At 40.5% G+C, this 12,775-nt stretch overlaps 1 protein-coding gene across 1 annotated transcript in view; it reads right to left on the bottom strand.

Moving 5' to 3' along the window:
- Positions 1 to 12,775, bottom strand: part of pals1a (protein associated with LIN7 1, MAGUK p55 family member a) — a 35,964-nt gene that overhangs the window by 3,523 nt on the left and 19,666 nt on the right. Inside the window, exons 3-14 of the mRNA XM_055172215.2 lie at positions 12,111 to 12,642; positions 10,438 to 10,646; positions 6,666 to 6,743; positions 6,203 to 6,352; positions 5,932 to 6,093; positions 5,078 to 5,155; positions 4,809 to 4,992; positions 4,616 to 4,687; positions 4,366 to 4,437; positions 4,052 to 4,219; positions 3,727 to 3,929; positions 954 to 1,064 (exon numbers count right to left, since the gene is read on the bottom strand). Coding sequence (XP_055028190.2) covers positions 954 to 1,064; positions 3,727 to 3,929; positions 4,052 to 4,219; positions 4,366 to 4,437; positions 4,616 to 4,687; positions 4,809 to 4,992; positions 5,078 to 5,155; positions 5,932 to 6,093; positions 6,203 to 6,352; positions 6,666 to 6,743; positions 10,438 to 10,646; positions 12,111 to 12,576 — 1,953 coding nt within the window. The 5' untranslated portion in view covers positions 12,577 to 12,642. The remainder of the gene's footprint in view (positions 1 to 953; positions 1,065 to 3,726; positions 3,930 to 4,051; positions 4,220 to 4,365; positions 4,438 to 4,615; positions 4,688 to 4,808; positions 4,993 to 5,077; positions 5,156 to 5,931; positions 6,094 to 6,202; positions 6,353 to 6,665; positions 6,744 to 10,437; positions 10,647 to 12,110; positions 12,643 to 12,775) is intronic.

Consider the following 12,775-nt stretch of genomic DNA (forward strand, 5'->3'; position numbering starts at 1 on the left):
GGGTTAATTGTAACGCTGTGTTACAACGAACCCCTCAGCACTTACGATATGAAAACCACAAACGGTAGCGTAATTCTTGCCGATGTTTTAAATAGGCTACACACGAATGATTGCTGGCTGCCAACAAATTAAATGTGCATGTCTTATCAAAAATCGTGTGTCAAATTTATTTCTGTTAATATCTTTAATATTGATTGAATAAGATTGAAATCATAATGAAATGAATGGCTAAAATCAGACTTTGATGCGTATTATCTCAGAATTTGATTTTTGAAACTGTAGTATGGTTATTACAGACTGGGTCACATATAAAAAAAAAATTTTTGTCATAATTGTGCTGCTTTTTCTCCCATATTTAGATATTTGTATCCATTTATAATTGAACTGTTGTTAGAAAAGGGCTGGATGAATGAATACAGTGTGGATACCCGTCTATTATAGACAGATATATAAACAACATCCACTTCAAGTATATAGACAAAATAGTATTGAAATATATGCCTGCAAACTTAATATTTAGCAAGTGCTACAACTAACCCCCTACCTGTTACAATTAACCTCACCTATGGGGTAAGTTGTAACGTTTGCACTTCTGTCATGTTTGGTGTAATTGTCCAAAAATGGTAAGTAGGCTACTAGAAACAAACTTCAAATGTTCATTTGTAGCAGAGATGTGTGTGTTGCTTGTGTAAAAAATATCATTATAATCAATCTCAAATATTTTTTGAATGATTGAGCCAAAACAGAAAGCGTTAGGTTGTGCCCCACTCTCCTCATACATAAAAATTGTACAGTACAATATTAATTTGCTTCTAAAATAGTTTAATATTGACACCCAAAACTTTTCCCACAGTAAATACAATATTGTGGTGGCATTCATGTGCTCTCAAATTATACATATGATTACTTCAATGTGACCTCAAGGTATGTGAGAGCTAAAAGTTGATGTTTACCTTTGGATTTTTGTTGTCTTTAGCTAGGAGTGCCCTCAGTCGTTCTTGCGATGGAGGAGCGATGAAGATAATGTAAGGCTTAAGGTCGGAGCTGCGCAAAACCTTTAGAGACTGAAACGTGAAACAGATTAATGAGTATTCACTTTTTACATTAAGTTTTACAAAGTTTTTGTTTACATCACATTAATACATAATTAGTTGTTATGCAGCCCTATAAAGGGCACATATTATGTCCATTTTTACAAAATGTAATATAAGTCTCAGGTGTGCCTAAAATGTGTCTGAAGTTTAAGCTCAAAATACCCCACTGATAGCACATTAAAGCATGTCCACAATGCCCCCATTTGGGTGGAAGCAAAAAAGCTCTGTTTTTATTTGTGTACCTTTAAAGGATTAGTCCATTTTCCCAAAAAAAATCCAGACAACCAACTCACCACCATGTCATCCAAAATTATGTCCCTCCTTGTTCAGTCGAGAAGAAACCATGTTCCCTGATAAAAACACGTGACCTTTCGACATCATTACGTAATTACGTGAGGTCGCGCTGGCTCGTCACACAGCCGGAGGAAGAAGAGAAATTGTGCATATTTTTATTTTTCTTGCCAAAAATGACAATCGTTTCGCATGCCTCGTTTGGGATCGTTTAGAGTCCTTTGAAACGGCAATTTTAAACTACATTAAAGCTGTTAAAGCGTGTGTTGCAGGTTAACCACCACTGTCGATTAATGGGTACATAAATCACTCAAGATATGTGTATAATTTTTAAAATGTCTCAAAAATGGTCTTAAAGACCACTTTTTTTACGTTTTTGGTATTAACGGTTTTTTTAACGCAATTCTGCGATGACGTCACGTTGGGGAGAAGTGGAGAAAGACTCAGCCAGAGCCATAGAGATAGATGAGACATTTATTGCTGTTTAATACTTACGTATATAATTTGGAAATCATATATACATCGTAGGAAATATATAATGTGTTATACTGCAAAGTTACCTTGCTAATTATTATTTATGATATATGTGGAGATAAATAAAACTTCGCAAATCTGCTGATTTGATCCATTCATGTCCTGACCACCAGGCTAGAGATTTTTAAACATCCTTAATCCACACTTACTAGTCTATCAAATAATATCTCAAATATATTGTTTTGTGAAATAAAAGGATGCTTTGTTATATTGTTTATGTGATTATAACGAATCACACGATCATTTTAAATGCAGCAGCAGTCAGCAGCTGCAGTATACTCGGATCCGACCGCATACTGTAATAAACAGGCGTTCGGCGGCTTTTTACATCACGACAGACTATGCCATTTGAGGAGGAACCGCTCATTGATCACCGTATTTTTATAAATCCTGTACATGTTTGGGCCTGCCGAACAGGTTGAGCACTTTTATATACTTTGTTGAGCAGAAAGGCTGCTCACAGTTTGACCAGCGGGCTGCGGGAACCGGCTGCACATCACGCCGCCAGACGGTGTTGCTAATATAACTCGAAATGTATAGCTATTATCAGATCGGCCCACCGGGAAATAATTAAAAAGTTTCTGTAGAAACCTACTGGCTGTAAGAAAGTGAGTGCGTTTGGGTCGCTGGTCCCCGCGAACAGACGTGACGTGCTTCACTCACCTTCAAGGATTAGAGACATGCTGCCAAATCCGTTTGTGCTGAAGATCGCATAAAGTTACACCCATTTCAGGCAGGATCATTGACCCCCTCAAGCCAGCATGCACGAGTATGTTAATTGTTTATTTACTTTCTACACGAAGATATGCTAACCTTATGCTATCTGGCTGTCTGCCTATCTCTCTATACTAGCCTATCCATCTGTCTATCTATCTATCTGTCTATCTATCTGTCTGTCTATCTGTCTGTCTATCCATCTGTCTGTCTGTCTGTCTATCTATCTGTCTATCTATCTATCTTATCTATCTATCTATCTATCTATCTATCTATCTATCTATCTATCTATGTATGTATGTATGTATGTATGTATGTATGTATTTATATATTATCTGCGCTATCAGAACTGTACTTTACTCATCTTTCTACAGTATAGTCATTCTCAATGCTCTCAAGGCGGCTTTGGTAAATTCTCTCCCCAGCGTTACGTCATACAGTGCGTTGTGAGGGAAAGGAGAATCATTGCAAAATGCTGTACTTTTTCATACTTTTTCGGGTTTTGTGATACCCAACAACATAAAATACAATGGATAACAGTTTAAATGTTTATTATCAACAAGCAAATTGCACAAATTCGTTGAAAAATTTTACCTGCAAAACGCCCTTTAAGTGTTGGGGTCCATTAAAATTAGAAAAATCCTGGAATGTTTTCCTCAAAAAACATAATTTCTTCTCGACTGAACAAAGAAATACATGAACATTTTGGATGACATGGTGGCGAGTAAATTATCTGGATTTTTTTAGAAAATGGACTAATCCTTTAAATGCAAATAAGCTACAGCTCCTTACTGTCTTCTTACCAACAGACAGTGAGCACTTTTGGTTAAAAATAGATATACTTCCTGTTAATACAGTCTGACACAATAGTATTAGCATTAGCGCTACAATGTGCTAACAAACACAATGGTTTGGGTAAAATAAACCAGTCAGTGGCCATGGGTGGGGCTTTGTTTCTGTGATGTCTAATGGCGATTAAAAAGGGTGGATTTTTCATACTAGGGTTGTTGTGTCCACACACTCCAAATACACATTTATGTCCAAATGTATGTTTTGAATAATATGCACTCAACTACACTCCGTCCGCACTCACCTGAGTGTGCACACACAAGAGGCAGATCTTGCCTGTGTTAATAACTTGTCGGACCGAGTCCGTGCTAGTGCCATAAAGGTTCTTCTCAAACTCTCCAGACTCGATGAACTTCCCCGCCGCAGAGTCCGTCTCAAAGGCCTGACGGGATACGAAGTGGTAGTCACGGCCGCTCACCTCAATATCTCTACGGTTTCTTGTGGTGTCTGTAAGAAAGAGAGGCTCTTTTATAGGTCATGACGGAAGATAACATACTGACAAACTATAAATTCTTTTTTAAAATGTAAGATAAACAGATGGATTACGTTTCAAAGTTTCAGGTACTTACGAGGGACAGCGCCAGCAAACCGGTCTGGCTCACTAGAAAGAAGTCTCTGTCTGAGCTCATTCTGCCCGCAGTTTGGCGGGCCGATCATGGCGATGGGGCGCTTACGATTGGCTGGCTGGTGGTACAGTGCCATCTCTTCATATGTGAGAACCTCCTCATTATCAAAGTCTGCAGGAAGAAGGAGGAAAGATACAAAAAATTTTAGGAGCACCTAAAATACTTTCTTTTTATCTCAGCATATAGTCACATATGCAGGAAGTGCTAATGTCTGTTTGAGGTTCAGGTTCCTCTAAAGACCTCTGTATTTGACTCACCATCATTTTTGTTGGCATTGTACTGCATCTTCTTTCGCTTTTTCTTGTTCTTTTTAGCACACCAAAGTTTTCCTGATAAAACAGGAAATACAATATGTGGTTATAAAGGATGAGTTACTAATACTCTAAACAAGAAGGTTACTTATCCAATATCTGAAAGATTTTTTACTTAAACAGTGTACTTTTTTCTGAGTAACCTGCCAAAATTGTTGCATTTTTGAGATGAGCATGTTTGTTGCGTGTCCCTCACCTGATTTCTCAGGCTCTTTATCCTCCTCTATGGTTTGCTTCATTGCCTCTCTCTGCTGCTGGAAGCTTTTACCTGGATCATCAGATATAAATCAAAGTTTTAGCTGCTTATATGTATTTCAATTGGCTTAAAACAAAGTTTGCAAAGATAACCTGAGAAATACAACACATGAAAAATGACTACGTTTCAGTACCAGGGACCAAGCCGGCGAGAGGCTGGTTGTCTTCGTCTCCATCTCTGTAGGCCTGCCACCAGTTAGGGTCATCTTGGCTGATGATGTGGAGGATGTCGCCCTTTTGAAAACAAAGGCCAAGCTCTCGACAGGGCACGTAGGGGTCATCTGAAGGGTCGTAGTCAAAATGTGCTTTCACGTGCACCTGTGTGGAGAGATACAATGCATGACGGTAGCAATATGTGTTTGATTCCTTCATTTCAGTTCTGAGTTTAGACTGACGGCCTCACCACTGTCTCTTTAATGGGAGGTGGTTTGATCTGTGGGCTGGGGATCAGAACAAAGGTCAAGACGCCATGCATGTCCGCCTGTTTACGAAGGGAAGAACAAATAGTACTGTCATGGATGTATTGCTATTATTAGATTTTTGTAATGTTCATACAATTTTATATGAATGTTACTGTTTTTATTTATTTATTTTCTCTCACTTTATACTTAAAGGGACCCTCCACTTTTTTTGAAAATAGGCTCATTTTCCAGCTCCCCTAGAATTAAACATTTGATTTTTATTGTTTTGGAATCCATTCAGCTGATCTCCAGGTCTGGTGGTACCACTTTTGGCATAGCTTAGCACAATCCATTGAATCTGGTTAGACCATTAGCATCGCGCTTAAAAATAACCAAAGAGCCAAAAATAGTCCCCTTAGTAACTTCCAATGGCAGTGGACTATTTTCGGCTGCTGAGTAATATCATTGCGCCTCCTGCAGCCATGTTACAGCAGCAAAGTCCTTGATTATTACGCCAGAATGAGAGTATAGTTCCTAGCTGTATCTGCCTAGAAAATCTCAACTTTTAATTTTCTGTCGGTCTTAGTACATGATGTAACTACAGAAGAGCCAAGTTTTAAATAGGAAAAATATCCAAACTCTTTAGTTATTTGTTAGCACGATGCTAATGGTCTAATCACATTCAATGGATTATGCTAAGCTATGCTAAAAGTGGTACCGCCAGAACCGGAGATCAGCTGAATCGATTCCAAAAAGGAAAAAATCTAATGTTTAACTCTAGGGGAGCTGGAAAATGAGCATATTTTCAATAAAAGTGTGTCTCTCTAAAACTGCTGTATTTCTCTCTATTTCTTACCAGGATGTCAAAGACCTCATTGACATCTTTGCCACGAATCTCCACACCATTTATCTCTAGGATTTCATCTCCTTCATGCAGCAGGCCACTGTGTTCTGCTGCGCCCCCCTTCACAATTCGGCTGATGATCACGCTGTCCATGTCGTTTCTTACGGTTGCTCCCTATGCACACACAAATGCAGAGTTTTTAAAATGTGTAATCATTTACATGCATTTCTGGGAGAACTATTTCTTTAAGCTAAAATACAAATAAATGCATTGTTGTCCTCACCAATGGGATGTCCTTAGCTTTCTCAATCCGCACAATCTTGACAGTCTCTCCTCCCCACTGGGTGAAGGTTTCGCTTGAACTGAAGGAAGGAGCGAGTGGCTCCAGCTGCATCTCTTGTTCAGCTATACTGTCATGGGCCACCATAAGAGCCTGGAAGATTCATACAGAGCGAGAGAGATGAAGAGCAGCTACATTCAGGATGAAAGCCACTGAACCTTTTCACTGGCAGCCCATTTCAAAACTCAGAGTAGCCATGAGCTTGACCTTGATATCTAGTCAGATCAAAGAGCTCTCAGCCATTTAAAGAGGGAATATGATCACAGCTGTGGGCAATAGCACAACAGTGTACAGGAGACATGGATAGAATGTGTAGGACTGACTCAGAAATGCAGTCGTGTACATTAAGTATTAAAGTTTTTAGGATTGTTAATTGGCAACCTAACTGGATGTGATGGAGACAGACCTGCATGTGAGGAGTTGTGAGCAAGCTGTTTAGCTCCAGTCCCTCCTTCTGTGAACTGTTGTGTAGCATGGCCTGGACCTGTGAGGACAGTGGATTATCCCAAATCAGATCCAACAAACCAATACAGCACTACCAACGCTATTATACCCCTACTGCAGTGGTTCTCAAACTGGGGGCCGTGAGATGGTGCCACGGGGGCCCCAGTTTTATGGCATTTTATAAAATTCATAAATTTATCATAAAATTAAGGTGTAAGGAATTTGTTGCCGCAACATGGCTGCAGGAGGCAAAATTATATTACGTAGTGCCCGAAAATAGTCCCCTGCTATTGAAATATACTAAGGGGACTATTTTTGGGCAGTGCATAATATCACTACGCCTGCTACAGCCATGTTACGGCAGCAAAGCCCTTGATTGTTATGCCGGAATAAGAGTATAGTTCCTAGCCATATCTGCCTAGAAAATCACAACTTTTAATTTTCCGTCAGCCTTAGTACACGATGTAACTACAGAAGAGTCAAGTTTTAAATAGGAAAAATATCCAAACTCTTCGCTTATTTTTTTAGGCACAATGCTAATGGTCTAATCAGATTCAATGGATTGTGCTTAGCTATGCTAAAAGTGGTAGCGTCAGACCCGGAGAACAGCTAAATGGATTCCAAAACAGTAAAAATCAAATGTTCAACTTTAGGGGAGCTGGAAAATGAACATATTTTCAAAAAAAGTGGAGTGTTGTATAATTTAAAATGTTTTGTTTAATTAAAGTTTTATGTCATACATTTTTTTGAGGGTGGCACGAAGGGATGGACCGTACACAAGGGGGGCACAAGCCGAAAGTTTGAGAACCACTGCCCTAGTGTAAAAATGTGAATGACCCACTGTTTGAAGGACAATTGAACTGAAGTAGTGATTTTATAGATAATAAACATAACAGGATATCAAATTGTACTACATTAATTTGCTTGATAAATGTTCCTGAACGCATGCATGATTGATCAACGCACATTCATTTAGCAGACTTTTTTATGCGTACGTGGGGGTCCGCATGATGCAATTTTCGTGATTAGAAGAGTGCACACATACTGTACGCACAAAGCAGGATTTGACAAGAGAATGTAGTATGTAGCCCAGGAGATGCATATCATTTTGTCTCAATGCACATGTGTCGAATGTCTGTCTACGCATACGAGTCAAATAAACTATACTACGCAAGGCTGTGCATTCGACCGTGCATTTATAGGCTTTACTCTGGATTTTACCGTGTGAGCAGAATACAGGTCAGTGGATCTTGTTTTTAATGAATACAGAAGACAGAGCGGCTCACTGTTTGTAATTGTCCAGCACTTAGTAAGAAAACTCAATACAACAACCATCAGTTTATCAACAATGAGCTTCTCATTAGCATTGCACACAACAGTGAGTCTATCTAAAAGCCGTTTCACCAAAAATTTGATTCATTAGTGCAAATACTCACACCGTCAATCATTTCACCAGCTTTGAGGGTTTTTTTAGGTTCACATCTAATATTTAGTTACAAAATTATACTTAATATATTAAAATGCTTATTAATGCTGGCAAAGGTTGTGCTTAAAATAATGTGTCAACAATTTTCTCTGTTTTTTAGAACTTAAAGTGTAATTGCAGCCCTTGTTATAGGTGCACCCAAGTTGAGTGTTGACTGATTTATGCAAACAATTCACATTTTGTTTTTATTGTGTCCCTACACATCTTTTGTGATCTTAAAGCTACTTAGCAAATCGGTAACTTGCCAGCTGGCAAAATGTTGTTGATCACTGGATAATACAGGATTTCATTTTCATTTGAATCAATAGATATAGCAACATAAAAAATAATTTGATCTCTCACGTTGTCTCTCGTCAACTGTTGCTAAAAGAGGCAATATATTTAATCTGATCATTTAAATAGAGCAGGTGAAACTTGACTTTCATATGGCAGAATGGCTCCATGAACCTATTACAGGGACAATCCCTCTGGAGTCACCTGAGGATAAGAGCCTTGCTCAAGGGCACAATAATGATGGCTCATGATGAGACTATATGTTGAAACAAAGGGAGCGTGCACACTAAAGCTTTTACGCCGGCAGTCGGCGTATGTTTTAAATTGTTTCCAATGGAAGCGTAGCATTTTTCAAAAAAGCCAGCAGCTGCCGTTTCTTTTTTGCGCTGAAAGCCAGCGCTCTGCGTTTTTTTCCGCGCTGAGCATCGAAACATGAAAAATATTCAACACTGAGTGAAAGCTCAGCTTGTCATATCAGTTTTCACACGGCCTCCAATTACAGTGAAGGAGGGGCGGGACAAATATCACAACAACCAACCGGCGCATCGTACAACGATTCATAAACAAAGCAGAAGTATCACTGCAATCAACGGGCTCAGCTGAAGAAAGCTGGGAGTCGGCGTCCACCTGGGATTTTCAGGAGCGTTTAAAAGCTTTGGTGTGCACAAAAATAGACTTTCCTAATAGAATTACCTGAACAATTAAAGGGAAATAGGTGGCCTGAAATATCACACCAAAAAATAAAAAGTATTTATTTGGTCAATCAGAACTCTTTATGTCTGTCAAATATCAAATATAATAAATATCTTGAGATCTTTAAACCTTAAACAAAGACTGTAAAAAAGATGGACGTTGTGTCCTTGACGTCACCCATAGGTTTCTGAAGACCGTTTTAAAAGCTTAAAGTAGGCGTTGCCTGCGTTACCGCAGATATACAAAAAGTGGTAAAACTCACGGATATACGAAAATGGGTAAAAAGGCAGGACATGGGTGAAGCTGAGGGGACTGGTTGCTGAAACCATGCCCGCCTAGCTCGACTCTAGTGACAGCAGTGGCTGTTCAACCGTCACTCAAGTGGCCACGGCCATAATTATGCAGAACTTTAAGGCTTAATATCATTTAAACAGATGATTTACAAAAAATTCACCCCCTCACAGTTGTAATAAAGAGCAAAATTACATATACAGACCAAAAACAATTTTAGTACCAGGCTGTAAACATATTTTCTACTGTAAAGTGGGGCATTTTAACATGGAGGTCTATGGGAATTGACTCTATTTTGGAGCCAGCCTCTAGAGGCCAGTCGATGAATTGCAATTTAAGTCACTTCTGCATTGGCTTCATCAGAGAGATCGGAAGGTTGCCCCTCATTTTTAAAGCATCTTTTTTTTTCAAAAAAGGACTCCATGAGGTACAGACTAACAGTTGAAAACGAAGCGAAGGTGTTAAGCCATCCAAGTTACAATTAAGCACTTGTTGCCATGCAACCCTGGAGCATCAAATAGGACGTTCTTGCACCTGTTATATGCATGAGGTCCTTGACATCAACTAGTTCACAAAACACTTCAGGGGCTTCTTCTTTTCAGGCTATTTGCACGTATGCTGACATTATGTCTGTGGAATGCTGCATCCAGCCATGAGTAGATTGAGGAATTCAGAAGAAAATGCAAATAAGCCTCGTCAGGGCTCTGTTGTTTGTTTTTCAAGCCCCTAGTCTTGTCAGCATTTAAAGAGGAAAAAAACTCTGTCTTCATTAGTTTGCATGTTTAGTTTGTACTAGTCTGATCTCATATGTGACACAGCATTGATATAACACCTCGGCCTCCGTCACAAATCTGGACCTACTACAGGCTGACACTGTGTCAATTTCCTATTTTTCATATTATACATGCACAAATTTACACCTTAAAACGCATAATATTCTGAAGTGCTCGACCTTCTGCATCCATCCATACATGTAGCAATCTCCGCTCACCTCTTGCGTGAGGGTCTGTGCATGGTCCATCAAGGGAAAGGGAGGGCTGGGCCGGTTCATATAGTGGGCCACAGCGTTGTGGATGTTGAAGGCTTTCTGGAAGTCAGGCTTCTGGACCAGTTGGAGAACCAGCTCCACGTCCTCCTGACTCTGAGAGTCATTTAAACAATGCTGCACCTGCTTCAGGGACATCAACAGCTCCTCCAGATCTGAAACAACACAAACGAACACAATTCATATTCATGCTTGTCAAAGCTCTGAAAATCCTACATCAAAAAACTTCAAAGAAACAATGGTACATGCCTCCGAATCACTCACCTGGAAAACCGATGACGTTGCCACAGGCAAAAAACACTCCCCCATTAAACTTTTTACAATACTTTTTCCAGACTGCATGTGGCTATTCTAACGCTTTTCTTAAGGAATGAACTACAGCTATGCTGTAAATCTCTTCTCTAGTGTCTAAGTTCACAATGAGGGAACGTTGAGACATAATGGCAGTGAGACATGGGGGTGTGTTTTCCTTTGCAAGATGTGTAATGCCTAAGTGGGTGGCTAATAAGAGTTATTTGTGGGCAAATCAAATATCCTTAGTGTTCCCTCTGCACTGACCTTAATGAAATTTTTCAAGCATGCTTGTTAAAGCAAAGGTTTAAGTCCACATAAATGTTTGGGCAGTCCAACTTCGGAGGCGATAAACAGCATAACAAAATGCAAAAGAAAGAACGAAGAAAAAAAAAGAAAACAGCAAACGCGGCATTCTGGGTCAGAATGTTTCATAAAAGGCTTTTTAATTAACCTCCCCCTCCGAGGGTCCTCTCCTCCCTCCCTGAGGAATTTCACAAACACGCATCCCTCGGCCATGACTTTGAGGAGCCATGCCGAGTGCCTCTCTCATCCGCACAGTAACTATGCTTTGCACGCTGGACTTCCCCTAATGTGAAGTCCATTCAAAATCAAGAATTCACTTTAGGGACTGAATGCGTGTGTGTGTGTGTGTGTGTGTTTCCAAACCTCACGGATCAAACTCCAGAAAAAGGTTTCATGCAGAGAGGAACCAAAGAGAAGGAACACACAGTTGAAACGACATCAGAAAGCAGAAACAGTTGAGCTGCAAAACTGAAAGAAATCTGTCCAAACCAGATATGAATAATGGGGCGTTTAAGTGGACTTTGGTGCTCATTTATTTTCAAGACCTATCTGTCTCTGGCTCTTGAACGCTCTTAGTCATCAGTTACATGGCCTTGAGGATTCCTGCTCTGAATTCTCTAAGAATGGCTTCACTCATGCACGCTTATTTTAGCAGTCAAGTGCCCTTCAGATCCAATGCATCATCTTCAAACCCATGTCATATGACCTTTAAGTAGTGGTTGACTGATATGGGTTGCTTAATGGCTGATGCCAACAGCAAAAACTATTTGCAACAACAATTCACTAAAAGTACATAAAAATAGACAAAAATGCATCCGTTAAGAGATGCAGAGACAACGTGAAGATAACAGAAGAGTCACCCACATGATCACTACAGGTCAACGCGCTGTGCACTAATCACTAGGCCATAACTCTGGCTAATCCACTGCTGGCTGCTTTTCAGTAAACAGGTGTTAGGGGAGGGACAAATTTATCGCCCCAATCTTCCGAAACAATGCTAATTAGCAGTTTATGACACCCACCTAGTAAAGCAGGTGGTGCGGTGAGGCTCTGCAGGCCTCCCATGGAGCCTCCGGAGCCCTCCATTTGCTCAAAGGTGGGGTTATCGATTCCCACTTTTGGATTCTGGGAGAGCTTTTTGATGCGCATGGATGAGTTGAGGTCGAGCTCCTTGCGTCCCTCCTCCTCCCGTCTCCTGCGGTCCTCATGCTGCTGCCGAATTCTCTCCAGCTGAGCACTGCGTCTGACGGGCAGGGTGCGGGCACCCAGGTCCCCGGGGCAGTCCACCGCCATCTCCCTGTGCTTCAGCCCCACTTCCTCCTGGGCATCCATAGCCACGCCGCTACCTCCCCCACCGTCTGATTCAGTCACGTAACCGTTCATGTAAGAGGTGGTCATCATGGCTGTGTGTGTGAGTGGTGGTGTGTGGTGAATGCGTGGGTATGTGTGCGTGTGGGGGTTGATGGTTAGCAGGGATGCTTTCTGCATTGTGTGAGGGCTGATGCCATGACAGCGTGGCTGAGGTCAGTAGCGGCTCCAGAGAGGGAGCCACACCTGGAAGAGAAGGGAACAGAGGTTAGAGAAGGATAGCTGAGCCTTAACCGGCAACTTGATTTGAGATTTTATTGTGAGGAATATCCACCATAAGTGACCTTTGACCACAAAACTAATAGTAAAAGGTAATAAA

Source organism: Misgurnus anguillicaudatus, chromosome 7 (genome assembly GCF_027580225.2).
Source record: "Misgurnus anguillicaudatus chromosome 7, ASM2758022v2, whole genome shotgun sequence".
NCBI classification, from domain to species: Eukaryota; Metazoa; Chordata; class Actinopteri; order Cypriniformes; family Cobitidae; genus Misgurnus; species Misgurnus anguillicaudatus.